The 27,658-nt window shown below is 44.5% G+C and overlaps 1 protein-coding gene across 4 annotated transcripts in view; it reads right to left on the bottom strand.

The window, feature by feature from the left end:
- The window catches only part of AMN1 (antagonist of mitotic exit network 1 homolog), a 325,940-nt gene that overhangs the window by 263,215 nt on the left and 35,067 nt on the right, over positions 1 to 27,658 (bottom strand). For 3 of the 4 annotated variants that reach the window (XM_029600014.1, XM_029600015.1, XM_029600017.1), the window contains exon 2: positions 6,276 to 6,408. In XM_029600014.1, coding sequence (XP_029455874.1) covers positions 6,276 to 6,408 — 133 coding nt within the window. Of the gene's footprint in view, positions 1 to 6,275; positions 6,409 to 19,862; positions 19,904 to 27,658 lie in introns of all 4 variants that reach the window. The other variant, XM_029600018.1, reaches the window with a different exon arrangement.

Consider the following 27,658-nt stretch of genomic DNA (forward strand, 5'->3'; position numbering starts at 1 on the left):
GGCACACTATTCCCGCCTAGCCAGCCATCCTGGACAGAGTCGCACTTTGGCTATGTTACAGCGGTATTATTGGTGGCCAACCATGAAAAAGGATGTACAAGCTTATGTGGGTTCCTGCGCTGTCTGCGCCAAGCAAAAGCTGCCAGCTGGACGTCTGTGGGGTCTGCTACAACCCTTGCCAGTGCCCGATGAACCCTGGACACATATAGCAACTGATTTTGTGGTAGACTTACCACTCTCCAACGGGAACAATAACATTTGGGTCACCGTTGACCGCTTCTCCAAGATGGCACATTTCATAGCTTTACCGGGATTTCTTTCTGCTGTGGAGTTAGCAAAACTCTTCATCAATTATATCTTCCGCCTTCATGGAATGCCTAAGCATATTCTGTCCGACAAAGGAGTACAATTCTCTGCCAAATTCTGGAGAGCCTTATGTCAGAAATTTGATATCTCCTTGGACTTGACCTCCGCTTACCACCCTCAGTCTAATGGTCAGACTGAAAGAATGAACAGAACACTTAAACAGTTTCTACGGTCCTACATTAACTCAAGACAGAGTGACTGGGTGGAACTGCTGCCTTTGGCAGAATTTGCTATCAATTCGCATCCTGCTACATCAACAGGATCTTCTCCCTTCCAACTCGTCTATGGATGACAACCACTTCCTCCTCTGCCAATTCCCTTATCTGTGGCTTCTCCTGCTGCACAGGCTGCTGCAGCACAGTTATCTCAGCTTTGGAAGCAAACTAAGGTCCTGCTCCTCAAAGCAGGACAGAAAGTAAAAAAGATCTACGATGCTCACCATCGAGAGGCACCTCAGTTTCAGCCTGGAGACAAAGTCTGGCTGAGTACCAAGTTCCTCCATCTTAAACTACCTTCAGCATGCTTTGCGCCTCGCTATGTAGGACCTTCTGCAATCCTTCAGCACTTGGGAAATCTGACGTACAGTCTAAAACTACCTCCATCTATGAGAATACACAATGCTTTTCATGTCTCTCTGTTAAAACCCTTGATGCTCTCAGTGTTCTCCAAGAAGATCCCAGAACCCACAAATCTGGACACAGAGGATGACATTGAATATGCGTAGATGACATCTTGGATGTCCATAAGAGAGGCAAGACGTGGGAATACCTCATCTCCTGGGAGGGCTATGGACCAGAAGAAAACTCATGGGAACCTCTGGCCAACATCATGGATACAGACATGGTACGTCAATTTCATCTCGCACATCCTCGAAAAACCAGACCACCAGGAAGAGGTTCTGGAGGGGGCTCTTTGAAGGGGGGTACTGTTACGTCCGGTCGCAGACGGCTGCGACCGCTCTGCCTCATCTCTCTCCTACCCTTTTTCTCCTCCCTGAGAAACATAGCTGCTTCCGGTGCTGATTGCCGAAACCCTCGGCGTCTCAGACATAGCATGGGTGTTCCCGTCCACCATGCTTCTTCCTGAGGCTTCCTAGGCAGGCACGCACGCGCATGCCACCTACACTTTTGAATACGTCATGGCAGGAACCTTGGGGGCGTCCCCACCGCATGACGTCAGTACCTCCGGGTATTTAAACCTCTGCTCCGCTATAGCCCAACGAGTTAGCAAGGACTTTGGTTTTGCTACTCTGACCGCTTCTAATCTGCTCGCTTGGATTCCTTTTCACCCTCCGGGGTAACTCGCTCCACAGAAGCTCCAGGTACCCGCTCCTCGGGGGCCTCTCGCTTCTATCTGCCCTTCAGGGTTCAACTACCTAACCTTGGACACCCGCTCCTCGGGGGGCCTGTCTACTTTTTTCCAGGATCCTTCGGCGCACTAGGTACTCGCTCCTTGAGGACCTATCCTGCTCAGGGTATCTTGCAACTCGGGCCCCTCTCTCCATTCTTCTACCAAGGAAGTTACCAGCACTGCCCCTCTGTGAGCATCGCTATGCTCCAGCTCTATTCCACCCTTCAGGTTCGGCTTATCCCGTACTGCAGAACAGTACCCAACCTTGTTACAACCGGGTGAGACCATCATCTATAGAGACTGTCTGAGCTTACTGTGATATCGCTGGCTTACAGTACTATCTCTTCCTTGAAGCAAGATTCAACTTACATCAGCAGTACAATAAAGCTTTCGTTCCTCAGTGTCTGCTTACTAGAGTCTAGCCTATCGCTGTGGTTCCCCATGGGGCCCCTTCCTGTGGGAGGAGTCATCGCCACTGCGACCAAGAGTCCACAAAATGTCACAAACTGTTGCATCCGGTCTCAGATGGCTTCGACCTTTGTGCCTCACCTTTCTCTCTGCTCTCCCCGCTAGCCTTGGGAAGATGGCTACCGCCGCGTCTGCAAGACGCTCTCTCCAGCGTCCCCGGAACGGCTATGGCAAAGCCTCACGCCATGTTTCTCCTAAGAGCCTCCTAGGGCGCACGCGCGCATGCCACCCACATCTTTATCCATGTCATGGCGGGAACCTTGGAGGCGTCCCCCGCGAGTGATGTCACGCCATCCGTGTATTTAGCCTGCTTTTGTTTGCTAGCTAATCGAGTTAGCAAGGATCGTGAATGGATGGAAAGTCTCCGGTCTGAGCTACTCTGCTGCTTCCTTGCTGCCGCTGGAAGCTCTCTCTGCCCTTCGGCGTATTTCTCTAACCTGGGTACCCACTCCTCGGGGGCCCTTTGCTTTCTTTCAGGTGCCTATCTGGGATCAGGTACTCGCTCCTCAAGGGCCTGCTCTCCCTGGCTTGGTGCCTGTATACAACTGCTTCTGTCTGCTGGTATTTCCACCTATACAGCTACCATCTAGTGAGTAATCTAACATTGTCAGTCTGTCTCATCTACAGCTCTGTTGCACTGGGAACCTGCAACCGGATCTCCCTATACCATCTCTGTGAGACGGGTCTCCTCTGCTGAGGGTCCCTGGACTGCTACCTCTGGATCACCTCACTACTGCCACCTCTGGTGGTACACCTCAGCTATATAATAAAAGACAATATCTGTGTTTGCGTGTGTCGAGTCTAGCCTGGTACTGTGGTCCCTCACAGGGCTCCTCCCCGTGGGCGTGGTCATCTCCACAGTACCTACGAATCCACTCAAGCACCTCAAAACCATAACACAAACCCAACACCTATCGCCCCATACTTAATATCGATGCGAAAATCTTAGCGACCGACCTGGCATCCCGGCTAAACACTATATTACCTCACCTTATTCATGAAGATCAAACTGGTTTTGGCAAGGGCCGCCAGGGGGTACGAAATATGAGGCCTCTTTTGGCAGCGCTTAGTTATCAGGCAGAGGCAGAAGCATTGATCCTGAGTCTAGATGCTAAAAAGGCCTTAGATTCTCTATCTTGGGACTACATGTTTTGGGCGCTGCAGAGGTATGGCTTTTCGGGCGAGTATTTACAATGGTTGCAGATTTTATATAGTAACCCAAGCGCCACTATTCTGCTTAATGGGACAACCACAGAGGCTTTTTCTCTGCACTGTGGGGTTCAACAAGGCACTTTCCCCCTCTATTGTTCGTATTAGCCCTATAACCTTTTGCCATCCGTCTCAGAGGGGAAAAGAATTTCAGTGGGATTAGTGTGGGGGGGCCACCCCCTTAAAACTGCTGTGTTCGCTGATGACATCTTGTTGTTTGTTGGCAAACCACGAACTAGTGTGCCAGTCATCATTCACCTGTTTGATCAATTTCAGAATGTTGCTGGCCTCAAAATAAATTATACTAAATCGGAGGCCTTGGCCTTAAATACTCAAACGGATACCTGGGTGGGCTCCTTTCCCTTTCATTGGGCCCCCGGTAAATTCAAATACTTAGGGATTTGGGTCCCGTGACAATTAGAACAGCTGTATGCTCTGAATATTTCTGCCTGTATCACTAAGCTGCAGTCGCACTTAACACTGTGGAACCCCCTTCCACTGTCTCATTTTGGTACATGTGCCCTGGTTAAAATGGTACTGGTGCCCAAGATCATATATCTGTTACATATGGTTCCCTGCTGGCGAGGGAAGCGTGCCCGGCTTACCTTTAGCGTGTTAGAGCACCCCCGCGAAAAGGGCGGGCTCAATATGCCAGACTTTAGATTATGTAATGCAGCTTGTCAACTGCGCTTTGTGGGGGAATGGCTTATGAGGTCCTATCACTACTCGGACAATGGAATGTTAGTTAGGATGTCTGCCCCTGGTTCCCCATTAAGCATCATACAGATGCGTCCGGGAGGGCGCTGTGCAGCGAACTATCCTAAGGTATTATTACATCCATGTATACGGGCCTGGAGATGACTGCGTAAGCGCAGTGGTCTGTCAGGAGTCCGATCTCTTTTAATACCCTTTTTGGGGAATGAGGACTTTTTGCCGGGCCGGGAGAGTAGTGCTGTCTTTCAGTCCTGGGCGGATAGGGGGGTAGTTTTTACCTTTCACATGTATGATCCAGAAGCCCACCTGCTGCTGGACTTTGCCACCCTGGCACATATCTATCAATTACCAGTGCGGCAATTCTATGCTTACCTTCAAGCTCGCCATTATCTGCAGTCGGTTTCCTGGTTGCCAGCCGAGCTGAGAGACGAAATTACCTTTGCAACTAATGTTTTTGATATAGCCTGTCTTGCCAGCACCATCACCAGCTGGAAGAAGATGGGCCAAAATCTTCGGTCTGCCGGCCGCTTGAAATATCTGGCAACCCGTTGGACTTCTACATTGGACTATGCCATCACCGTGCCACAGATGACAGCCTGTTTTATCGCTTTATACAAGCTAATTCCCGATGTCGGCCTTCGTGAAGTACAGTTTAAAATCTTGCACTGCATTTATTATGATGACGTCCGCCGATTTCGGATGCGGCTTACTCAGTCCCCTCTGTGTATTAAATGAATATGGCATGACAGTCGGCATACTCTTTCACCACCTGTTTGCTTGCCAATTAGTGCGGCCCTTCTAGACAGCTAAAATGGATGTGATCAGCAAATGTACAGGCCTCCCTGTCAGCATCTCAGGAAGGGTGTTGCTGATGAGCTCGCTGACTGGAGGCCAACTGGAGGCTGCTCGCAGGTTAAATTCGAGCGTGTGGCTGTCATGCTGGCCTGTTGTACCATCTTGACGGACGCGACGGCAAAACCATCCCTTGCTGCGTGGTTCGAGAGAATGGCCTCTGTTTTGCAGCTAGAACGAATGGACTTTTTGGCTGGGAAACGGAAGCCGGACAAATTTTATTGTGACTGCTGGAATTCATGTTTTGATACCTTCCCCATGGTTTTACAAGATGGGCTTAGGAACAATGGCTACATGCCAATATGGTCTACATCGGAGTTAGGGGGCGGGGATAAGGGGAAGAGTAGTGTATGACTGAGATTGGTCTCCAGAAACCGTATTAGCGGGGCCTCGCTGTATGGATAGGAAGGAGGGTGGGATAAGAGGCGAGGGGTTACAAACACCATTAAAAACCAGGGATCAGCACCAGTGAGGGTGTTTTGCCTGTTATATGTTCTCCTTGTAGTACTGATTATGCTGTTATTTACTCATTATGTTCATGACCTTAAGTGTATGTGTGCGCTGCTTTTCCCTGTTAATAAAAAGTATTTTGACAAAAAACCCCCAAAAAAACAGGAATGTCTTTAACACCTTTTTAAATGCCTGTCAGTCATTGATCATAGCTACTCCAGTTGTGAGTTCCAGAGAAGCCCAGCAATAGAAAAGGCATACTCATGAGCTCACACGGTGCATTCATCTACTTTACACTAAAACCAAGGAACAAGATTATACCATCCCTACCCCTAGAGACATCTTACCTTACTTACAAGGCATGGCTGAAGCTTAAATTCACTTCAAAAACTGTAACTGTGACAAGACAATAATAGAGACTCCTTTTATCACTGACTACTGGAATTGTACATATGACGGTCTTCACTGGACTTTCTCCTGTTAACTCTACTTCCTCCACATTAGGCACCTGCCTTTTTTTTTTTTTGCCAAGGACCCTAACCTATTATATCTTCTGTTACCCTGGCCCTTTAAACAAATAGTAGTCCATTACTAATACCAAACCTTATGCTACGCCTTAGATTATCAGTATAGTCCTCCTCAAACATTTAATCATCTCTTATATACTCCATGATTATGCTCCCTACTTGGGTTTATTTTCCTACGTTATTGTGAATTACATTAGTCATAGCACACAATTAGTGTAACTGGAATTTAATTTCAGACCAGCTTGGAAAAAGCAGAATATCAAATGTTTATAAAATAAAAAAAATTAATAAAAATGGTGAACTTTGTCCTCTATGGAACATTTTCAATATTATTCTTACCTGACTGATATTAGAATCTGTTATGTGTCCTTTCAAGCTCATTAATTTGATTAATTTATCTTTTATATTTGGAGGCAAGGTTTTAATGTCTGCAACATATCTGGAAATGTTGCTTGTCAAGCAAAGCAGGCATCTGAAATAAATGTAAGAAAAATGTAAATGTTACAAAGATGTCGCAGTAAGAAGATTAATTCATTTTCTCTCACTTTAATACAGCCAGCTTTTTTACATAATTGCTAAACAAATATTTTCTTACAGTTCTACACCACAGCTGTACAGTAACCAAGTATTGCTTAAAGAAAAATCAATATGGTAATTATTTAAGAAAGAAAATTCATTTTATGCTCTATTAACTCCTACACAAGTCAGAAGCAATAGCTATTGCTTCTCAAGGTGGCAGATGTACTAAAGTATATGTTTATTTGGGTCCAATGGCAGCAGACTTGGATCAGGAGTATCCCATTTTAAGTCAATCAAAAACTTGACAGACTTGTGCAAAGGAAAGCTTTTACAAAATAAACATAAGATCCTCAAAAGAACTGGGACCCTCTACCACTTTTTCAGATACTTTTAGAACTTGCAAGGATAGAGAAACCAAGCCAGACTGACTCCTCCTTCTGAAAAGCAAGTTTTCTTATTGCAGATAGCAGGATGAATTAGCCATTACACATGGAGTGACATGATCCAGCAGCACAAAACTAACTCATCTCTCCTAGTTAGTACAGTTTTGAGCTCTATTGAGCATGTGCGGGAGTTTCCATGTAGATACTGCCTTGTGAGCCTGCTCAGTTTATAATCAAAGTAAATTCTAGCTACGTAGTCAACCCTCCAGGGAAGCTATTCCATTGCTAATTCATCCTGTTATTTACAGATAACTCCATTTACAGTAAGCAAACTTGCTTTTTCTGTCAATAAGCAGGCTTAATTATCTATTACATGTGGGGAGTCCCAAGCAGAGGGTTGCAATGGAGTGTTTACAGAAGTAAAGAATGGACTACTGTAAGTACAGATAACATAAAACCTCCTGTCCAAATCTACTGTCAGTCCTTGAGAGGCTGTCTAGATAGTAATTGGACGTAAAGATGTGAACTGATGACCAGGTGGCAGCTTACAATCCTACTAAGATATAGCAGTGTTGAATACACTCAGATATCCAGTTGGGCAAGATATGTTTGGCAACTGCCATGCCTAGCCGGTTTGCATCATATGACAAACAGTTGTGAAGTTTTGTGATATGGTTGAGTTTGTTTCTTGTAATAGGCCAAGGTATGAAGAGTTTTCTCTCCTTCATGCGCATAAGGGCTTGGAAAAAAGGTAGACAATATGATGGATTAAATGATATAGAGATCTGAGAAAACCTTCGGTAGAAACTTAGGCTGAATACGGAGGACTACCCTGTTATGAAAGAACTGCATGTATGGTGGATAGTATATAAGAGCTTGGAGTTTATTGACACTCCTATCAGAGGTGATTGTGACAAGGAATATCACCTTCCATGTCAAGAATTTTAGCAAAGTTAACTCTGGAAACTCAAAAGAAGGCTTTATCAATTGAGAAAGCACAACATTCAAATCCCATGAAACCAGAATTTTTTGTACTGGAGGCTTGACGTGCCATAGACCTTTCATAACTCTAGATATCAGGAGATGGGTGTGAGGGAATCCATGCCAGGTTTTCCTTTCTATTCACCAGTCCAGGCTAGGGTTTTGATTCTTTTAACAATAGCTCTCTGGAGATGGATTTCACATTTATTGAAGCAGTTTTTCTCTCTCACCCTCTCAGAAACACTAAAGATTGATTCAGTTCCTACTATTGGCTGCCTTCAGACTGCAGCTTTTCCAGAAACACAAAAATTTGAATAAAATAAAGAGTTCCATCTGCTGATTTACTTCAGTCTGCAGGTTTCTCATAAGCACACAAGTATTGAATAAAGAAAAGGGTTCCAGTTGTTGGCATGCTCCAATCAGCAGTTTTTCTGACCTTTCTGGAGATTGCTCCGGTCCAGTTCTCTGGGTAGGAGTCCTACATCTTGACAAGGCTTTCTTCCTTGTGGATTGGGTGTTGCAAGGTCTCCGCTGGCTTCCTGGTGCCTCCTTTAGGAGTCCTGGGCTTATCTTCTTCCCTGGCAGTCCAGCTCCCTGCTTCTTCCCACCTGTTTTAACCTGTAGGACCCACTTAGTGAATCAGCAAGTTTAAGTTTATTTTTAAGGTAGTCCGGTCTACTTCTTGGGGGTTTTTAAAAAGTGCCTTCCCTTTCCCTTTGTTCCTTACATATCCTTCTCCTCAGGCACCACATTTCATCAGGAAGTACTTGCTTCTCTGGTTCTTCCTCCTTGAAATAGGAAATCTGCATTAATGTTTTATCAACCTGGTCAGTGCTCTGCCGTGAAAGAGAAATATTATAGGACTAGAAACCACCTCAAGACACACAAATTGGTTTCTTTATTTTTATACAACCACTTGAGGAGGTTTTTGGTCAATGATTAGCATGAACTTTTGTCCCAGCAGATTTCAAAGCTTCCACTGCCCATTTTATAGTGAGTGCCTCCTTCTCGACTAATGAATATCTGATCTCTCTGGGTAGTAGTTTTCAGCTTTCATAAGCTACTAGGTGTTCTTCAACTTCCTTCCTCTGTAGTAGTACCACTCCTAGGCCCACAACTGAGGCATCTGTTTTTATGAAAAAAGGCTTATCAAAGTCCAGGCTGTTTAGAATGTGCTTAAAGCAGATCCTTTTTTTTAGGATTTGGAATGCCAAATCTGCCTTACCTGCCCCTTTGAGCTTTATTGAGAGCTGTTTTCTTGTTCTTGTTAGAGGTTCAGCTTTCATGACAAAATCTGTAAATCTTTGTAATGGCCTACTAGGCCCAGAAAGGACTTGACATCTTTCCTGGTTTGCGGATATTTCAACTTGGCTATTGTTTCCACATTTATTTATTTTTATATACCGACATTCGATCTGGGATATCACATCAGTTAACATTCAGGTACTGTAGGTATTTCCCTACCCCCAGAGGGCTTACAATCTAAATTTTCTAGATGAGGCAATGGAGGGTAAAGTGACTTGCCCAAGGTCACAAGAAGCGACAGCAGGACTCAAACCCTGGTCTCCTGGTTTGTAGCCCACTGCTCTAACCACTAGGCTATTCCCCCTCCCCAATTTATGGATGTGTCTCCTGCCTAAGACATTCCCAAGATATCGGACTTCTTGTCCCCCTAGAACACATTTCTTTGGGTTTGCAGTCAAGTGGCTAATATTGATTCCAGGTAGTGTAGGTGGAAAGGCCAAGCATCAAAGACCACAACGTCATCTACGTAGACAGCAATGTCCCTATGGTGAGCTCAGGGTAAGCAGTCTGTAAGGTGCTGAAAAGGTAGCATGTGGACTGCAAATTGAAACAATCCGTTTGGGGTGGAGAAAGCCATTTTTTCCTTTCACAGTTGGGGGTCAATGGAATTTTCCAATAACCTTTTGTGAGGTCTAAGGTTGAGAGAAATTTGGGCATACCTAGTCTTTCAATTAACTCATCAGTTCAGGGCATAGGATAGTCATCCAGGCAAGACACATCATTGAGTTTTCTGAAATCTATGCAAAAGCGAATAGTCCTATCTGGTTGTAGAACTAAGACTACTAGTGAGCACCAGAAGCTAGAAGACTCTTCTATTGCTCTTTTCAATTTCTTGAGAAATCACCTTGAGCTTCTGGGATTTGATATGGTCTTTGTTTGATTATGATGCCCAAATCTGTAATGATGTGATGTTTCATTATATGGGTTTGCCCTAGGGTCTCACAAAATACATTCTGATTCCAGTGCACTAGCTGAACAAGATCCTTTTGTTGGCTCTCCATCAGCTAGGCTACAAACTGGATCTCCGGTCTACCTGATTTAGGGAGTTTAGGCCCAAACTCCTCTTGAATGTCCTCTCAATGGATCAAATTAAAAGACCAGCAGGTTAATATGGAGGATCTGTAACTTTTACTTCTTACTGAGTCTAGAAATCTTATACTTTACAGGTCCTATCTTTACTACAACCTCAGAGTCCTTGCCACTTTACAAGTAATTTGCTCTCTGTTAAGGGAAGAAGAAGGACTAATACTTGGTGTCCAGATTAATGGCAGATCAATTATAATAGGTAGCTTGTGGGGCTTTTACCTTATGTTCCTTCTCAGCCTAGCCCACAAAATTCCTTCTGGAGTCCAATTGCTCTTACCAGCTTTCCTGGGCCACATGGAGGACACCAAGGAGCTGTCACCTATACAATGGGGAGAAAGATGTTGAGTTTTAAAGTACCACCTGAAAGACAAAGAGAGGATAGGGGAGGAGGCAATCCCAATCTTTTCCATTGGTGATGACTGTTTTCGAAGCATCTGTTTCAATGTTTTATTGAAATTTTTTATGAGACCATCTGTTTGCAGATTGTAGACTGTTTGCAGACATATGTTGACTCTTAAAAGGCTGTAGACTTCTTTCATAATGGATGGCATAAAGGGGGTCCTTTGATCTGTGAGGACCTCCTTCAGTAAGCTGACTCTTGAGAATTCTACTAATGTATTTGCTATGGTTGTCTCTTTCATATTCCAGAACGGTACCACTTCTGGAATAGCATTAGTCCACTAATGGTAGAATAAATTGGTGGTCCTGAGAAGACTTTTTTGCTGGTCCTACAATGTCCACAGTGATTCTTTCAAACAATGTATATATTATGGACAACAGCAATAATTGGGCTACAGTATGTTGCGTCCGTCAGTCTTTGATGGCTTCGCCCCGCTTGCCTCACCTTATTCGCGGGTCCTCCCGCTTACCTGGGCAAGATGGCTACCGCCGCGTCTTCCAGCCGACCTCTCTGGCGTTCCCAGAATGGCTATGGTGCATCCTTCCGCCATTGCTCCTCCCAGGTACCTACTAGGCTGCGCGCGCGCAACCCATGTCTTTGTACCAACCTTGGCGCGAACCTCGAGGGCGTTCCCTCATGCTGACGGCCTGCCATCCGGGTATATTACCTTCATCAATTTGCTAGCTCTCCGAGTTAGCAAGGACTCAAATCCGTTCCTGACTACGCTACTCTGCCGCTTCCGTGCTGCCGCAGGAAGCTCTCTCTCTCTGCCCTTCGGGGTACATGCTAACCTGGGTACCCGCTCCTCGGGGGCCCTCTGCTTTATTTCAGGTTCCTTTCAGGGAACAGGTACTCGTTCCTTGAGGGCCTGCTCTCCCTGCCTCGGTGCCTGTACCTTCAACTACATACCTGGTGGAATAACATATCTACAGCTAACACCAAGTGAGTACTCTATTTCTCAGTCTCTCTCATCCACAGTATCTCCTCGCTGGGAGACCTGCTGCGGAACCTCCTGACATCATCTAGGAGAGAAGGGCTCCCTCTGCCGAGGTTCCTGAAACTACAACTAGACTGCCTCACAACTGCCACCTCTGGTGGAGATCTCAAGCTGTATAATAAAAGATTTATCCTGTGTTGTGTGTGCACGAGTCTAGCCCAGTGCTGTGGCTCCTCAAGGGGCTCCTCCCCATGGGCGTGGTCATCTCCACAGCACCCAAGGATCCACAAAACACACATTATCATAACACAGGGGTTTTTTGTTATGAGATTAACTGGCAAGTAGGGCATGTAAATCTCAGCCAATAAAATAGAGGAAAACATTTTCTTCAAGTTTTGTCAGCTCCTAGATGTCCCCCCTAGTAGATGACTGTGGGAGAGTCTCAAAACCTGAATTCAGCATGGCTTAGGTATGAGTAGTTGTTCCCAAACTTCAACCTTGAACGCCCCATTTATCAACCTAAACAAGAGATCATTTTTTAAAGAGAAGAATGGTCTGCTGGAAAGGGGTCACGTGATGCTTTGAGCCTGCAACAGTGTTTCAACTGAGCTCCTGCCGAACATTTGCTAAAAGCAAGTTTGCTTACCGTAAACAGTGTTTCCGTAGATAGCAGGATGAATTAGTCATGCTGTCATGGGAACTGTCAATCAGGCCCGGGAGGCAGAGCTTCAAAGTGATGTCAGAGCTTTGCTCAGAGGCTGCATGTGAGTTCCCGCGCTGGAATCGACTCTCCTCAGTCTGAGATTAAGCAAGCGTGGTCGTAAGGTGGAGTCGTCTGTTCAGGGAGGTGGGTGGGTCAGCATGGCTAATTCATCCTGCTATCTACGGAAACACAGTTTATGGTAAGCAAACTTGCTTTTTCCCGTCGATAGCGAGGCTGAATTAGCCATGCTGTCATGGGAGTCCTAAGCTGCACATCACACTGAAGGAAATTTTATTAGTCTCTTATACCTTTGAAGTGTGATGAACCTGAGTGACAGTCGACTCAGTTACTCTGTGGATAAGGTTTGTAGAAGAATTCTTCCCAGTTTAGCATCTTCAGTGGTCTGTTGATCAAGACAGTAGTGGGAAGTGAAAATATGAAGAGATGACCAGGTAGCAGCCTTGCATATGTCCAGCGGTGCTACATGTCGAAGATAAGCCAGTGACGTTGACACTGCTCGTGTTTGATGAGCTGTGGGTTGAGAAGGCAGCTTGCACTGCTGCTTTTCGTAACAGAATCGTATACACTGGGTTATCCAGCTAGAGATCATACGTTTAGCTACTGGAAGACCCGAAGCATTGGGATTAAAGGAGACAAAGAGCTGTGAAGGTCTGTTCTGCGAGTTGGTCCGTTGTTTGTAGTACGCCAATGCTCTCTTACAGTCCAAAGTGTGCAATAATTTCTCCCAATCATTGCGATGAGGCTTCGGACAAAACGTTGGAAGCTCTATGGACTGGTTGAGGTGGAATTGAGAGATAACGTTTGGTAAGAAAGTTGGGTGAGTTCATAAAAGTACCTTATGGTGGTAAAATTGGAGATATGGGCTATAATGTACCAATGCCTGCAACTCACTTACTCGTCAGGCTGACATAACCGCTGTTAAGAATACCACTTCCCAAGTGAGGTATTTAATATGTGCCGAATCCATCGGCTCAAATGGTGGTAACATTAATTGTTCCAGAACCCAGTTGAGGTTCCAGGGTACTGGAGGCTTAGAGACTGGCGGTCGAAGATGAAGGAGACCCCCGCATGAATCTAGAAACGGACGGGTGTAATGAAATTGATTGACCGTCCAAGAGTCTATGGTAGGCAGCAATGGCACTCAGGTGAACTCTGACGGAGGCGGTGGCAAACCCTGCGGAGTACAAGGTGTGTAAATAGTCCAATAATTTGTCCGGCGAACAGGTGAGTGGATCTAACCCTTTGGAGCAGCACCATGTCACATATCTCTGCCACTTGCCACTGAAAAACCTTGTTCAGCAAAAAAGACCCGTTCAACCTCCAAGCTGTTAGATGCAAGGATGAGTGGAGCAGAGTTCCCTGCTCTTGTGACAGGAGGTCTTCGCGTTGCGGCAGGCGCAGTGGCGTGTCTGCTGATAGTTGCAGTAGATGTGTGTACCATGGCTGTCGAGGCCATGCTGGCACAATCAGGAGTAGTTGAACCCCGTCCTGCGTGCACTTTTGTAGAGTACGTGTGATGAGCGGAATCGGTGGAAACGCATACATCAACGGTTCTGTCCATGGTATGAGAAAGGCGTCTTGGGCGGTCCTGCAGGGACTGGGCCACACGGAGCAAAAGCGGGTCACCTTCCGGTTCAGTTCAGTGGCAAAGAGGTCTATCGAGGGTCTTCCCCACTTGTGGAAGAGGGTTTCCATCACCTCATGATGGAGGGACCATTCGTGTGGGTGGAATACTCGACTCAATTTGTCCACTTGAGTGCTGGCAATGCCGGGTAGATAAGTTCCTGTAACTGAATGGAGTGATTGTTGGCCCAGTTGAAGATGGTGATGGCCTCTTTGCATAGTATCCAAGAGCTCGATCCTCCTTGCTTGTTGATGTAGAACATGGCGACTTGATTGTCCGTATACACCATTACCCGATGACCACGGAGGTGAGACACAAAGGTTCTGAGGGCGTATTGTATCGCTCGTAGTTCCAGGAAATTGATTTGGTAAGACTGTTCCTGTCTGGTCCATTGACCTTGCGTTTGTAGGTGGTTGAGATGCACTCCCCATCCCTTGTGGGAGGCATCTGTAGTGAGTACCGCATTGTGCGGGAGTAGGAGAAATGGGACGCCTTTGGAGAGTGTCATGTGTTGGAGCCACCAGTCTAGGTCCTGGACCATGGCATTCGTCAAGCGCATTTTGTATGTCAACGGCTGTGAATGTTGCTTCCATTGCCTCTTGAGATCCCACTGAATCTGTCGCATATGGAGGCATGCATTGGACACTGAGTGAATCGATGCAGCCATATGCCCTAGGACGGTTAACACTTGACAGGCGGATGGGATTGGGGTTAACTTGAGATGACGAAAAAAGCAGCGCATGGTAGACCATCTGTCCTGTGGCAGAAACACTCTGTATTTGACCGTGTCCAGACAGGCCCCTATAAACTGAAGCCGCTGAGACGGTTGCATGTGGGATTTCTTGTAGTTGACTACTAGGCCCAACCTGGTGAGGCACTGGATTGTGTCGTGGAGGTGTTGGTTAAGTGTGCTTTGGGTGGAAGCCACAATTAGCCAATCGTCGAGATACGGAAATAAGAACATAAGAAATTGCCATGCTGGGTCAGACCAAGGGTCCATCAAGCCCAGCATCCTGTTTCCAACTGAGGCCAAAACCAGGCCACAAGAACCTGGCAATTACCCAAACACTAAGAAGATCCCATGCTACTGATGCAATTAATAGCAGTGGCTATTCCCTAAGTATAATTGATTAATAGCCATTAATGGACTTCTCCTCCAAGAACTTATCCAAAGCTTTTTTGAACCCAGCTACACTAACTGCACTAACCACGTCCTCTGGCAACAAATTCCAGAGCTTTATTGTGCGTTGAGTGAAAAAGAATTTTCTCCGATTAGTCTTAAATGTGCTACTTGCTAACTTCATGGAATGCCCCCTAGTCCTTCTATTATTCGAAAGTGAAAATAATCGAGTCACATCTACTCGTTCAAGACCTCTCATGATCTTAAAGACCTCTATCATATCCTTATCCTTACTGTCTGAGAAACGCCACCACCACTGCCATGCACTTGGTGAACAACTGGGGTGCCGTTGAGAGACCAAAGGGAAGCACCCTGTATTGGAAGTGCTGGCTGTTGACTTGGAAATATAGGTATTGCCAGGAGGAAGGATGCATTGGGATATGAGTGTATGCATCCTTGAGGTCTATTGAACACATCCATGAATTGGGTTGGATCAGTGGTAAGATGGCCTCTAGTGAAATCATCTTGAACTTTTCCTTGGCAATGTACTTGTTGAGGTCCCGAAGATCTAAAATGGGAAGGAAGTCCCCCGATTTCTTGGGTATGAGGAAGTATGGAGAGTAAAACCCTGAGTTCTGATGAGATGGTGGAATGCGTTGAATCGCCTTTTGTTGTAACAGGATGGAAACCTCTTTCTCTAAGATGGTAAGGCTGGTGTTGGTCCCTCGAAATGACAAGTGAGGGAGCGGAGGAGGAGAGGGAAAAGGAATTCTGTATCCCAGATGAACAATGTCCAGAACCCACTGATCCGTTGTTATGGCCCGCCAATGTTGGATGTGTTTCTGTATGCCCCCAGCTAGCACCTTCTGTGGTGGTGGCGAGGGTGTAGTTAAAAAGACTGAGCCGGTTTATTGGAGGTTGTTGGTTGGTGTGCCTGTTGGCGTTGTGGACGGGGGCGACCTCTTCGAATTTGCGAAGTCTGGTTCTGTGGTCGAACTTGAGGTTGGTAAGGAGCAGGTCTATATGACGCTTACGGGCGGTATGCTCTCCATTGGAAAGGCTGTCTCCTAGGGGAGGCGTAAAATCTGCGTGAAGAGGAATATGCCTGCGGGGTGTTGAGTGATTGGACCGCCACTGACTGTTCTTTAAGTTGGGCTACAGTCTCCTGGAATCTGGTACCAAACAAATTGTCTCCTTTACAGGGTAAGTTAGACAATTTGTCGTGTACATCGTCTCTGATGGAACTGGCTCGGAGCCAGGCCATACGTCGTGCTGCAATCAATGCTGCTGAGGACCGTGAGGAGGTCTCAAACCCCTCATACACTGTCCGCAAGAGATGTCTGGTGGCCTCCTCCATGTCTCGGATAAGGGCTGGATTCTCCGAAGTGGGGTCCAAATTTGGGCATATGTCCTTCACTCGTTGGATCAACTCGTGGATGTACTGGACTATGTAAAATTGGTGCTGGTTGATCCTAGCCACCAGCATGGAAGATTGGAAAGCTCATTTCGCAAATTCATCCAAAGATTTCAGATCCCTTCCCGGGGGTGCTGCAGAGTGAAGTTTGGACTTTTTGGCTTTTGCCATGGCGGACTCCACGACGATGGAAGCATGCGGCAATTGAGGGGTAGCATAATACGGAGACAGTTGCATCTTCTATTTTATGACTGTTTTCCGAGACATGGCAGAGAGAATGAAGGGTGTCTCCCAGGATTTCTCTAGGACAGAGTTGAGTATCTCATGAGCGGGTAGCGCGGTGGGTTCAGATGGTAGGTCAAAATTTTTAAGAGACCAAGGGTGCCCACTCTCGGGTCTGGCACCTTTTGGATTAATATGTTCAGTGTCTTACCCATTTTGTCTAAAATCTTTGGATATGTTAAGTCCTCCGGTGGGGAGTACAGTTCCGCAGGGCCTTCTCCCGGATCAGAGGGGTATCCCATAGAGGAATCCGAAGATGTAGTAGGGGCCACCAGAGAGATTGGTCGAACAATGGGTTCTGGTGCGGGTGGCACCCTTGGAGACGGCGGGGTTTTTTCTCGTGGAGATGACGACCTAGATTTTGAGGGTGATTTGTGAGTGGAGGGACGTGGAGATTGCCCATCTCCACTCGGCGAGGAACCTGGCATGTTGAAGGAGGCTTGCATGACCTCGTAGAAGCCCGGAAGAGCCATGGACAAATTGAAGAAGGCCTCCTTTGTTTGGGGAGGCATTGGAGGGCAAGGTAGCCCCATGGGGCATTCCAGTGGTATCGTCGCTTTAAGGATGTCCAAGTCCGGCTGTGGTGAGAGATTACGGGTCACCCCGGCAGTCTTTGATAATTTTCGTCTTTTTGTGAGGGGCTCCTGTAGTACGTCCCCTGTGGATCTGTGGTGCAATGTAGAAGAGAGGTCAGAGAAGACCTGGAGGGATGGCGAGGAAGATCCCGAGGAGATGGATGTACCCCGCGGTTGCTTCCTGCTCTCGGTCAGGGACGAGGATCCGGAGCTCAGGTGTGCGGTAGTCTGGGTCTTCTGTGGTGTCCCTGTGGGCTGCGACGTTCTATAAGCAGCTTTCAGTCCTGGCCTCGATGCATGCGTCGATGGCACCGGGAGTAGACATATGGGAGACATCCCGCGTTTTTTCCCTCATTCCTGCGTCGATATGCACCATGGTTGTGTTGAAGCACTATCACCCAGCACCAGCGATGCATGCTTCATCTTCTCTCGCGCTTTCGCTGTGTGCGTCGTCTTCAACGGTCACTTATGTGTCGGCGCCGTGTCTGGCATCGTTGTATTGGATGTGCTCTGCGTCAGCAATGCGTCAGCGCGGATGAGGATGCGTCTTGTCTCGGCGCTGATGGGTGCGTCTGCGCCGATGTGGATGCACCTGGCATCTGAGCCGATGAGGCATCTCGCAGCGCCGGCACACCATGTGGCCTGACTGAAGCCTCAGTTTGAGTCGCAGATCTTTTGGCCGTCCAGCTCATCGATGCCATCGACGCATCGCGACCATGGCGGTTGGCACATTTCCGATCACAGCCTCAAGGCCTATCATGCTTGGGCTTCTTCCCATGCTCCGTGGTCGACCTGGTCATTGCCGGTTCTAAGGACGACGCCCGACACATTTGTGGGGGCGTCAGGCGTTTTCTCTTCAGAGCTGAGGTCTGAAGCTCCACGTGCGATCCCGCGCGCGGAAAAACAGAGTGAGGAGAGTCTATTCCAGCACGGGAACTCGCGTGCAGCCTCAGAGCAAAGCTCTGCCATCACTTTGAAGCTCCGCCTCCCGGGCCTGATTGACAGTATGGCTAATTCAGCCCTGCTATCGACGGGAACATATTCTTTTCAGACACTGGGGAGTAGTTGTAAAGATTTAGAATGAGTGCCAAAGAACTGCTGAAACGATCGATCCCTAAGATGGATTCAGATAAAGCTGTTAAGAAAAAGTCTATGGAATGTCAGCCAGAGAAAGACACAGGCAGCAGCAAGGCTGATGACTCATCCTTCAGAGATGATGATTACTTTGATCAGCTAATGGTAACTGCTTCTGGAGATGCTTTTAAAAATATTTCGATAAGCTCTCAGAAAAGATGGCTAGAAATATTGATATAAAATTATCAATAGCAGTGGAAAAGTCGCTAAATTAGTTACTTACGAATGGGAGCAAGAAGAGCAGTTGGACGACAGAGACAGAGATCTGAGACATGGAAAATGCCTATACAGATTATGGACAAAAGGTTAATAAACTTGAAAAAACAGTTAAATTTCTGGAAGAACGATTGGAAGATCTAGAGAACCGCAGCCACAGAAATAATCTTTGAATAGTCGGTTTGTTGGAATCGGCTGAGGGTCGAGATGCAGTGGCCTTTATTTTAAAATGACCGCCAGACCTGCATGAGTTGCCAATGAAAGGGGGCCATATGAAGATCGATAGAGCTCATCGCACATTAGCCCTACAGCCCGGCCCAGGGCCTTGATTGTGAGAGAACACAATTTCACTGATAAAAGATTTTGGATGCCACCAGGAAGAAAAACGATTGAAACTATTAGGGGAAGAAAATCTACCTCTATCCTGATTTTTCAGTGGGGGTACAAAAGCAATGTCAGAGATTTGTTATTAAAAGAAAACTGCATGAAAGAGGTATAAAATATACAACGCAATACCTAGCAAAACTGCCAGTTTACGATCAAGTAAAGCAATATATTTTTAAAGCTGAAGAGGAAGTGGAAACTTTCTTGAATACAACTGCTGCATCTGCTGACAATGGCACAGATAAGTGACTTCTCACTGGCAACCTCTGAATAGAATGGGCGGGAAGCAAACTGTTCTGTCCCCAGCAGTGGGTACATGTTTGTATCTGTCTATACTGCAGTTTAACTGTGTTTAGTGCAGTCCTCCCTTCTGAGGATTCTTAATACTGAAGCACTGTTTGTAACCTATGATACAATTCTGTGAACCTATGATACAATTCTGTGAACCTATGATACAATTCTGTGAGGCCCCCTCCCCCTCCACTTTCTCTCACAATCAGGAGAGCTTGAATCCCATTCAATCTAACTTAGGTTTTCCAGGGTGCCTTTTAGGTTCAAAGGACTGCCCTTCATGCTCTCCCTGTGTTACATGGTTCTTAGGCTCGCTGCCATTGGACCCTGTCCCCCGCCTCTAGCTTGTGGAGGAGTTTCCTTTAGCAGCTTTCGACGAGAGTCAGTCGCTCCACGCTTGCTTCTGAGTAGCAGTGCTCAGTGTTACCCCTTGAAACGGATTGAGTTTCATCTTCCCTCTTATCACCTTCTTCTAAGGACTAAATCAGCCTCAGAATCCTCTTACCTTCCCACCCTTGCAACACAAGTAACTCCATTCTCCCTTCTCCTACCTTATCTCCAGTTACCAAAGATTCTTGCCTGGGGCTCGCGTCTGAAATTCAACAATTGTGAGTAGAATTTACTTATTTATTATTATTATTTTTTTTTTTTATATACCAACATTCGATCTGAGGTATCACATCAGTTTACATTCAGACTTACAGAATCTTTGTCATGAGGACTGACTGGGGGGTTTTATCTGAGCCATAACACAAACAAAACAGATTATCTCAATGTGTCACCCTGCTGAGAGGCTTCATGTTTTATTTTGACTGCCTTAATTTGGACTTATTTTCATCTAAGAGGCAAAGATTCTGTACCAAGACCAAACCGCAATATTATTTCCTGCTATTTGCTTTCCTTTGAATCTTGCACACCCGTTTTGTGTTAAAATGCAGGGAATGTGGAAGACTACATTTGATGTCCATGGTTTCTTAGGATTTGAGTCCAAAATTACTTTAACACGAATGTAACCTCTCATTATCAGGCCTCAAGAGGGTTGGGACTATAAGTGTTTTTGTTTCTTGTTAAAATTGTTTTTTTTGTTTTGTGGTGAAATTGGGCTTGGTCTCAGAACCTGCTCCATCCCACAGACGTATCAGTGTTTCTGCTTGTTGATGTGATATTTTGCTTACAGGACAGTTTTGGGGGGGGTTGCAAGAGAAATGTTTTTTAATGTACTGCTCATTTATCAGAAATAGTTGCAAGAGTAGGCTTTTTTATGTTTTAAGTTTTCGAACAGTAAAATTACACACTATTAGGTAACATGGTATTTACTGATTTTAGAAAGAAGGTACTTAAAAATATTTGTTTTCCCATGGTCACATTTCAGTTTGTTAAATTATGAAGGGGTCTCATTTTCCTGTTATATGTTTACCACTACATAATATGTCTATCTCTAATTTAAAGCTTATATTTTTGAATAGCCGGGGTTTGTCTAATCCAGTTAAAAGGTCTAGGCTTTAGGGAAGATAAGGCCATTGCAGAAAGACTAAATGAATTCTTTGCCTCCGAGTTTACTAATGAGGATGTTGGGGAGATACCAGTTCCGGAGATGGTTTTCAGGGGTGATGAGTCAGACGAACTGAATGAAATCACTGTGAACCTGGAAGATGTAGTAGGCCAGATTGACAAATTAAAGAGTAGCAAATCACCTGGACCGGATGGTATGCATCCTAGGATTCTGAAGGAACTCAAAAATGAAATTTCTGATCTATTAGTTAAAATTTGTAAACTATCATTAAAATCATCCATTGTACCTGAAGACTGGAGGGTGGCCAATGTAACCCCAATATTTAAAAAAGGCTCCAGGGGCGATCCGGGTAACTATAGACCAGTGAGCCTGACTTCAGTGCCGGGAAAAATAGTGGAAACTATTCTCAAGAACAAAATTGTAAAGCATATAGAAAGACATGATTTAATGGAACATAGTCAACATGGATTTACCCAAGGGAAGTCTTGCCTAACAAATCTGCTTCATTTTTTTGAAGGGGTTAATAAACATGTGGATAAAGGTGAACCGGTAGATGTAGTGTATTTGGATTTTCAGAAGGCACCTGACAAAGTCCCTCATGAGAGGCTTCTATGAAAACTAAAAGTCATGGGATAGGAGGCGATGTCCTTTCATGGATTACAAACTGGTTAAAAGACAGGAAACAGGCAGCTGCTGGGGACTAGAGACTTGCCTGGACAGGAACCAGAGACTCCACCTGATGCGCCCCGCTCCTGGCCTCTTGCGACGCTGAGGGGAGGAACAGACGCACATAAAATCGGCGTCACTGCGGTGTTCAGCCGCAGCTGCTGGGGACTAGAGACTTGCCTGGACAGGAACCAGAGACTCCACCTGATTCGCCCTGCTCCTGGCCTCTTGCAATGCTGAGGGGAGGAACAGACGCACATAAAATCAGCGTCACTCCGGCGCTCCACCGCCGCCGGCGCGCGGCTTTGTCCGGCTTCGTCCAGATTCGGCGGACAGGTGGAAGAAAACTCTTTTCCCAAAGCAGCTGCCATTGAGCCTGGATTGGTGAGTGTTTTAGCTGCGTGAAGACTCCAAATAATTGTTTTTTCCTTTATATATGATGCCGCACACGAAGAGAAAAGGAAGAGTTAGAGGGGAACCTCCGACCCCAATAGCCAGTGTTCCTACTCAGCCTACTATTGGAGATTTCTTTACGCGGTTTGGTGCAGAGACTCCGGGTGTGTATCCAGGTATTGGTGTAGGTGGAGAGCAAACACAAACACCACTGGAATTTAACATCTCGCTAAGCCCTGGGGAACCCAAGACTCCCCTACCCCCTAGTCTCTCACACCCTCCAAATTTGGTCGAGGACAACCAACCCTGTGGGTTAAAGGAAGTCAACCCTATCGGAGGAATTATGGAGGAAGAAGTGAGTAGACATTTAAGTCTGGTGAACACTAAAACAAATGGTGTACCCTCGACGTCAACACCTGTTGGGAGTGGAGGGGAGGCAGAGGCCTCCGATGTTAGAAGCAAAATCTGTCCTCAAGGATTGGTGAATATTTTGGACAACTCCAATGTGTCTCAGACACAACCTGTTACTTTAGAAACTATCTGGACTACCCTTACAGACTTGAAGTCTATTATTCTAAATTTAAATGCAACTATTATAGGTACACAAAATCAGATTTCAAAAATTGAACCAGTAGTTGTGAAATATGAAGAGAAATTAGTTAACTTAGAAAACAGGCTTATTCAAGTTGAAAAAACTCAGACAGTCTTGATCCAAGGTGATATATTAAACGATAGAAAGATAGAAATGATTGAAAATCAAATAAGATACAATAACATAAGAATATTGAACTTCCCTAACGTAAAATTAATATCTCTCTTCGAGCAATTTAAGAATTATATGACGGAAATTTTGAAATTAACAGAAGGAGAGATTCCAAAGATTGAGAAAATATATTTCATAGCAATGGGAAGAAAAAGAAATGAGAATAGTTCACAGAATATACAACAGGCAATATCAAGTAATTTAACAGCTTTTTTGGAACAGACTATGTCTGAGCAAGTTGAATTTAGAGGCACCTTGTGTGTCAAGTTTCTGAAGAGTATAGATAGAGATAAGATACTTAAGTTGTGTTTAAAAAATAGAGAAAAGTTATTCTTAGGTCAAAAGATCTGGACCTTCCCTGACATTACTAGGATAACCCAAGTCCGTAAAAAAAATTTCCTTCAAATGGTTCAGGAAGTAAAGTCATTAGGGGCCCTGTGTACTATACACTACCCATGTAAATGTGTGGTGAAATACCAACAGGAAAGGTTTGTGTTTTTAGAACCAAGTGAGTTGAGAAGCTTTCTTGATGCAAGATTACCTGTCACTATATCCTAGTCTAAGGTATGTTAATGTAAGCACCTTTATTACCATTTTTGAAATTACTGTGATATTGCTCAGAAAATAACCAACCAATCTCTTTTTGCTTTATAACAGGGTATTTCCTATTATATGAAAATTGTTTTCTTACTTGCAATTCTTGAACCTTTTTGTCTAGACAAGCGGATATTGCTGTCAGCATTGTTTATAAGATTAATAAAATATAAATTAAAAAAAAAAAAAAGACAGGAAACAGAGAGTAGGATTAAATGGTCAATTTTCTCAGTGGAAAAGGGTAAAGAGTGGAGCACCTCAGGGATCTGTCTTGAACCGGTGCTTTTCAATATATATATATATATATATATATATATATAAATGATCTGGAAAGGAATACGATGAGTGAGGTTATCAAATTTGTGATACAAAATTATTTATAGAGTAGTTAAATCACAAGCAGATTGTGATACATTACAGGAGGACCTTGCAAGACTGGAAGACTGGGCATCCAAATGAAAGATGAAATTTAATGTGGACAAGTGCAAGGTGTTGCATATAGGGAAAAATAACCTTTGCTGTAGTTACATGATGTTAGGTTCCATGTTAGGAACTACAACCCAGGAAAAAGATCTAGGCATCCTACTGGATAATACTTTAAAATTGTCGGCTCAGTGTGCTGCAGCAGTCAAAAAAATTAGAAATTATTAGGAAGGGAATGGTTAATAAAACAGAAAATGTCATAATGTCTCTGTATCGCTCTATGGTGAGACCGCACCTTGAAAACTGTGTCAAATTCTGGTCGCCGCATCTCAAAAAAAGATATAGTTGCGATGGAGAAGGTACAGAGAAGGGCATCCAAAATGATAAAGGGGATGGAACAGCTCCCCTATGAGGAAAGACTGAAGAGGTTAGGTTTGTTCAGCTTAGAGGGGATATGATAGAGGTCTTTAAGATCGAGAGAAGTCTTGAAAAAGTAGATGTGAATCAGCTATTTATACTTTCGAATAATAGATGGACTAGGGGGCATTCCATGAAGTTAGCAAGTAGCACATTTAAGACGAATTGGAGAAAATTCTTTTTTACTCAATGCACAATAAAGCTCTGGAATTTGTTGCCAGAGAATGTGGTTAGTGCAGTTAGTGTAACTGGGTTAAAAAAAGATTTGGATAAGTTCTTGGAAGTCCATTAACTGCTATTAATCAAGTTTACTTAGGGAAGAAGCCACTACTATTAATTGCATCAGTAGCTTGCATCAGTAGCTTGGGAAAGCCGACAGTCGATCAGCAGCGCATGGTTCGGAGAGAGGTATCTTTAAAGGATACTAATGATGCATTAGAATTAGGGCATCCCGACAGTGAGGTTCCAATAATTAGAAAAGTAGTCCAAGTGCCTGTAACTAAAAACTCACCTGAGCTAAAAAATTCTAACTTATCCCTATCAATTAAAAAGCAGAATGAAAATACAAACAAAAAACAAACTTTGAAATGTTTGTATGCTAATGCCAGAAGTCTAAGAAGTAAGATGGGAGAATTAGAATGTATAGCAGTAAATGATGACATAGACTTAATTGGCATCTCAGAGACATGGTGGAAAGAGGATAACCAATGGGACAGTGCTATACCGGGGTACAAATTATATCGCAATGACAGAGAGGAGCATTCGGGAGGAGGTGTGGCACTTTATGTCTGGAATGGCATAGAGTCCAACAGGATAAACATCCTGCATGAGACTAAATACAAATTTGAATCTTTATGGGTAGAAATCCCTTGTGTGTCAGGGAAGACTATAGTGATAGGGGTATACTACCGTCCACCTGGTCAAGATGCTGAGACGGACAATGAAATGCTAAGAGAAATTAGGGAAGCTAACCAAATTGGTAGTGCAGTAATAATGGGAGACTTCAATTACCCGAATATTGACTGGGTAAATGTATCATCTGGACACACTAGAGAGATAACGTTCCTGGATGGAATAAATGATAGCTTTATGGAGCAATTGGTTCAGGAACCGACGAGAGGGGGAGCATTTTTAGATCTAATTCTCAGTGGAGCACAGGACTTGGTGAGAGAGGTAACGGTGGTGGGGCCGCTTGGCAATAGTGATCATAATATGATCAAATTTGATTTAATGACTGGAAAAGGAACAGTGTGCAAATCCAAGGCTCTTGTGCTAAAATTTCAAAAGGGAAACTTTGATAAAATGAGAAAAATTGTTAGAAAAAAACTGAAAGGAGCAGCTACAAAAGTAAAAAATGTCCAAGAGGCGTGGTCACTGTTAAAAAATACCATTCTAGAAGCATAGTCCAGATGTATTCCACACATTAAGAAAGGTGGAAAGGCGGCAAAACGATTACCGGCATGGTTAAAAGGGGAGGTGAAAGAAGCTATTTTAGACAAATGATCTTCATTCAAAAATTGGAAGAAGGATCCAACAGAAGAAAATAGGATAAAGCATAAATATTGGCAAGTTAAATGTAAAACATTGATAAGACAGGCAAAGAGATAATTTGAAAAGAAGTTGGCTGTAGGGGCAAAAACTCACAGTAAAAACGTTTTTAAATATATCCGAAGCAGAAAGCCTGTGAGGGAGTCAGTTGGACCGTTAGATGATCGAGGGGTTAAAGGGGCACTTAGAGAAGATAAGGCCATCGCGGAAAGATTAAATGATTTCTTTGCTTCGGTGTTTACTGAAGAGGATGTTGGGGAGGTACCCGTAATGGAGAAGGTTTTCATGGGCAATGATTCAGATGGACTGAATCAAATCACGGTGAACCTAGAAGATGTGGTAGGCCTGATTGACAAACTGAAGAGTAGTAAATCACCTGGACCAGATGGTATACACCCCAGAGTTCTGAAGGAACTAAAAAATGAAATTTCAGACCTATTAGTAAAAATTTGTAACTTATCATTAAAATCATCCATTGTACCTGAAGACTGGAGGATAGCAAATGTAACCCCAATATTTAAAAAGGGCTCCAGGGGCGATCCAGGAAACTACAAACCGGTTAGCCTGACTTCAGTGCCAGGAAAAATAGTGGAAAGTGTTCTAAACATCAAAATCACAGAACATATAGAAAGACATGGTTTAATGGAACAAAGTCAGCATGCCTTTACCCAGGGCAAGTTTTGCCTCACAAATCTGCTTCACTTTTTTGAAGGAGTTAATAAACATGTGGATAAAGGTGAACTGGTAGATATAGTATACTTAGATTTTCAGAAGGCGTTTGACAAAGTTCCTCATGAGAGGCTTCTAGGAAAAGTAAAAAGCCATGGGATAGGTGGCGATGTCCTTTCGTGGATTGCAAACTGGCTAAAAGACAGGAAACAGAGAGTAGGATTAAATGGGCAATTTTCTCAGTGGAAGGGAGTGGACAGTGGAGTGCCTCAGGGATCTGTATTGGGACCCTTACTTTTCAATATATTTATAAATGATCTGGAAAGAAATACGACGAGTGAGAATCAAATTTGCAGATGACACAAAATTGTTCAGAGTAGTTAAATCACAAGCAGATTGTGATAAATTGCAGGAAGACCTTGTGAGACTGGAAAATTGGGCATCCAAATGGCAGATGAAATTTAATGTGGATAAGTGCAAGGTGATGCATATAGGGAAAAATAACCCATGCTATAATTACACAATGTTGGGTTCCATATTAGGTGCTACAACCCAAGAAAGAGATCTAGGTGTCATAGTGGATAACACATTGAAATTGTCGGTACAGTGTGCTGCGGCAGTCAATAGAGCAAACAGAATGTTGGGAATTATTAGAAAGGGAATGGTGAATAAAACGGAAAATGTCATAATGCCTCTGTATCGCTCCATGATGAGACCGCACCTTGAATACTGTGTACAATTCTGGTCGCCGCATCTCAAAAAAGATATAATTGCGATGGAGAAGGTACAGAGAAGGGCTACCAAAATGATAAGGGGAATGGAACAACTCCCCTATGAGGAAAGACTAAAGAGGTTAGGACTTTTCAGCTTGGAGAAGAGACGACTGAGGGGGAATATGATAGAGGTGTTTAAAATCATGAGAGGTCTAGAACGGGTAGATGTGAATCGGTTATTTACTCTTTCGGATAGTAGAAAGACTAGGGGGCACTCCATGAAGTTAGCATGGGGCACATTTAAAACTAATCGGAGAAAGTTCTTTTTTACTCAAAGCACAATTAAACTCTGGAATTTGTTGCCAGAGGATGTGGTTAGTGCAGTTAGTATAGCTGTGTTTAAAAAAGGATTGGATAAGTTCTTGGAGGAGAAGTCCATTATCTGCTATTAAGTTCACTTAGAGAATAGCCACTGCCATTAGCAATGGTAACATGGAATAGACTTAGTTTTTGGGTACTTGCCAGGTTCTTATGGCCTGGATTGGCCACTGTTGGAAACAGGATGCTGGGCTTGATGGACCCTTGGTCTGACCCAGTATGGCATTTTCTTATGTTCTTATGTTCTTAGTGTTTGGGTAATTGCCAGGC

The sequence above is a fragment of the Rhinatrema bivittatum genome, chromosome 4, assembly GCF_901001135.1.
Source record: "Rhinatrema bivittatum chromosome 4, aRhiBiv1.1, whole genome shotgun sequence".
Lineage (NCBI taxonomy): Eukaryota > Metazoa > Chordata > Amphibia > Gymnophiona > Rhinatrematidae > Rhinatrema > Rhinatrema bivittatum.